Source organism: Peromyscus eremicus, chromosome 6, assembly GCF_949786415.1.
Source record: "Peromyscus eremicus chromosome 6, PerEre_H2_v1, whole genome shotgun sequence".
NCBI lineage: Eukaryota > Metazoa > Chordata > Mammalia > Rodentia > Cricetidae > Peromyscus > Peromyscus eremicus.
In genome coordinates this window covers 67,269,621-67,272,573 of record NC_081421.1, presented here as the reverse complement: position 1 = coordinate 67,272,573, position 2,953 = coordinate 67,269,621, and the positions used below count along the sequence as shown (strand labels likewise).

Here is a 2,953-nt window from a genome sequence, read left to right as displayed (position 1 = left end):
CTTGACCATATCTTCGGCTCAGTCCAATCCAGATAGGTTTCTCCAAAGAAACCCTGTTGTAATGTGCTTGGGGCCAGAAACTAAAATGAATTCCAGATTCTAACTCCTTGGACAAAAATCAAACCAGTACAACCAAAGGGTAGAGGCTGAGTAGATATACCAGAGTCCAAGGCTCCCCATCCCTCAACCTGAAATTGACTCCTTTACATGTGTATTAAGCCTCAGTCACCATGCTGTTTTTCCCTAGTTTCACTGGAAATGTTCCACACATCCCATAGTCTAGCCAGGTGTCATTGGTTAAAAACATTGGCGGCTGCTTCTGGGAGAGAAGTGTAGGAAAAGCCTGACCAGGGCCTAGGATCACTTCAAGCATTTACTAAGTTGCCCCTGGGAAGGGCAGTGAGTAGAAGCCATGGAACCATAAGCTTCAGCCAATAAGTGGGGATATAAGTCCACCATTGTCTTCCAGCTGGAGGTCTCAGAGACCTCAGAAGCATGAGCTGTAATGAAATCCAGTGTCTGGGTTTTCAGCTGCTCTGAGCTGTGGAGGTCAGCCAGGACAAGAGTGTGGGCAGCATTCTCCACAGAAAGGTTCCTGCAGAGGGCATCCTCACACATGACCTTCAAACGCTCCAGGCCATACTTGTCAGCACCTACCAGCAGAGCATCTGCCATGCTGTCCAGGTCTGGTGCCTTCCCAGTGTAAATGAAGCCCACCATTGCCTTGAAGACTTGTGGCTCCAGGTCAGGGATCTCAAAGCGGTTCTTTCTACTCTCCTCCATATCTTGTTCAATCATGGCTCTGAAAACTGAAGAGCGAGCTGCTAAGATGGCTTTGTGAGCCTGGAATTCCCGGCCAGCTACCACCAGACAGCAGTCTGTGAAACAGGAATTCTCCCACAGCTCTCCTAGTTCATCTGCCAATGTGCAGTTGGGAACTTGAATTCCTGGTTTCCTGTTCTGGTCAGAGATGCTCAAAGAGACCTGGAATATGCTGACCTTGCAGACGAGGGTGAGCTGGTCATCTGGGAAAAACCGAAACGCATGGGACAAGAGGAAGTCTCGAACAATATATTTTTTATAACCCCAATTGCTGCATGGCACGAACCTAAAGGCTCTTGGGCTCCTCCTGACTTTCATTTTCGCTCCTTCGTTGTTTATGATCCAGAACTGGAACTTTGCCCAAACATGACTCTTTAGATAGCTGAATAACACTAGGTAAACTGACAGGTAATCTGCACTTTCTTCATCGACTCCGTTCGGGTGTATTTTCAAACACCATTTGTCATTGGCTCCTATTGAGAAAGCTGGGCTCATAAAGCTTTCTGGCATTTCCTTAACAATAAAAGGGAAGTTGCTGATGGTCCACCTATAGGAGAAATCCTGAACGCTGATTTGTGTGTGGTCCCATCTCTGGGCTATTTCATCTCCTGCCATTTCTCCTGCAGGTAGTTTGAAGGTTCAACTGGATCCAAAATGAAGAATTAGCAATTGTTTTCTCTTCACTCTGTGAGACGCAATAACAGACAGGATTTTGATTTTTAGGTTTGGTTCTCATCTGTTCTCTCTTCCATGAGGCTGGAAACTTGGGTCTCTGAAATTTTCTATCCAGATTTTATTACTAATTTCAGAGAATACAGTCTAGGCAACTAGATACTCTTACATCACTCCATTATTTTCTAGATTGAATCTTAGGTCAATAGGTAACTTGTTTTGACAATTATACACAGCTTTTTGAGAGTTTTGATCATACATTCTATTAATTCATGTCAAAAATGTTGCACTAGGGTTCTCTAGAGGAACAGAATATATATAAGGAATCTCTGTATATATGACCAAAGGGGATTTACTAGAAGGACTTTGGGCTGCAGTCCTGGTAATCCCACATTACCTATGAAAAGAAAGACCAAGATTCCAGTACTTACTCAGTCCAGGATGTTTAGATGTGTCCGCTGGTCTTCAGTATATGTTGGTTTTCCAATATTCTCTATTGCCAGGGAAGGGATGGACTTGCTGCAATATGAGGGCAAGCAGGCAAAGAGCAAGAGGTTCTTGCTTCCATGTCCTTTTATATGCTTCCAGCAGAGGGTGTGGCCAAATTTAGGGTGTGTCTTTCAGACTCAAGATCTGGATTAAAGGTGTGTGCTTCAGGCCCTGAGATCCGGATTAGATGTTTGTTTCTTTTTACTTCCAAAGTCTGTCCTTGAAATGGATTTACCTACATCAAATGAAGCAAAACACTTCTCACTATTATGACCTCCATTTTAGGGTTTTAGTTAATTCCATGTCTTGTTAAGTTGGGAACCCCCAAAAACCACCACAAGTGTATTTTGCTTATTGTGGTTCATCTTAAATAAAATAGGGATGGTGTTCATTCCTACACAGCTGTTATTTCCTCTTCTCAGGGTTTTATACTAACCTTCCCACCAACGGGATCGGGAAAGAGGTGGTGCCTTACCCTGTCAGGGGACTCAGTGATCACAACGTGGAGATCAGGGTGGAAGAATTCCTATATGGTGGTCAAGAAGCAGAGCCAGGCAGCAACTCTGAAAGAGACTTTTGAAAATGGATTTAGGGCCGAGTGGTGGTGGTGCACGCCTTTAATCCCAGCACTTGGGAGGCAGAGCCAGGCGGATCTCTGTGAGTTCGCAGCCAGCCTTGGCTACCAAGTGAGTTCCAGGAAAGGCGCAAAGCTACACAGAGTACCCCTGTCTATTGAGAATAGAAAACTATTCTCAATTCACTAAGGGTGTGCTATGAGAAGATCCTAAGTTCTCAATTCCATCATGCTGACTGCCATGATTCAGCTTCCCAATACCTCATAATTATCATCCTCCACTGGTGAGTTCTATCCTCTTTAAACTTTGAACTTCCATGCTTACTCTGAGGGGCCATAAAAGTGAGACAGTATTCTGATTGTCAAAGGGTGCAGAATATATTCAACAGTTACTGA

The 2,953-nt window shown here is 44.3% G+C and overlaps 1 protein-coding gene across 1 annotated transcript; it reads right to left on the bottom strand.

Annotated features, from left to right (window-relative positions):
• Positions 1-360: 360 nt before the first annotated feature.
• LOC131913789 (speckle-type POZ protein-like) lies at positions 361-1,437 on the bottom strand. Its single transcript, XM_059266572.1, has one exon. It carries the CDS (start codon positions 1,435-1,437, stop codon positions 361-363), a length of 1,077 nt encoding a protein of 358 aa, XP_059122555.1.
• Positions 1,438-2,953: the final 1,516 nt, after the last annotated feature.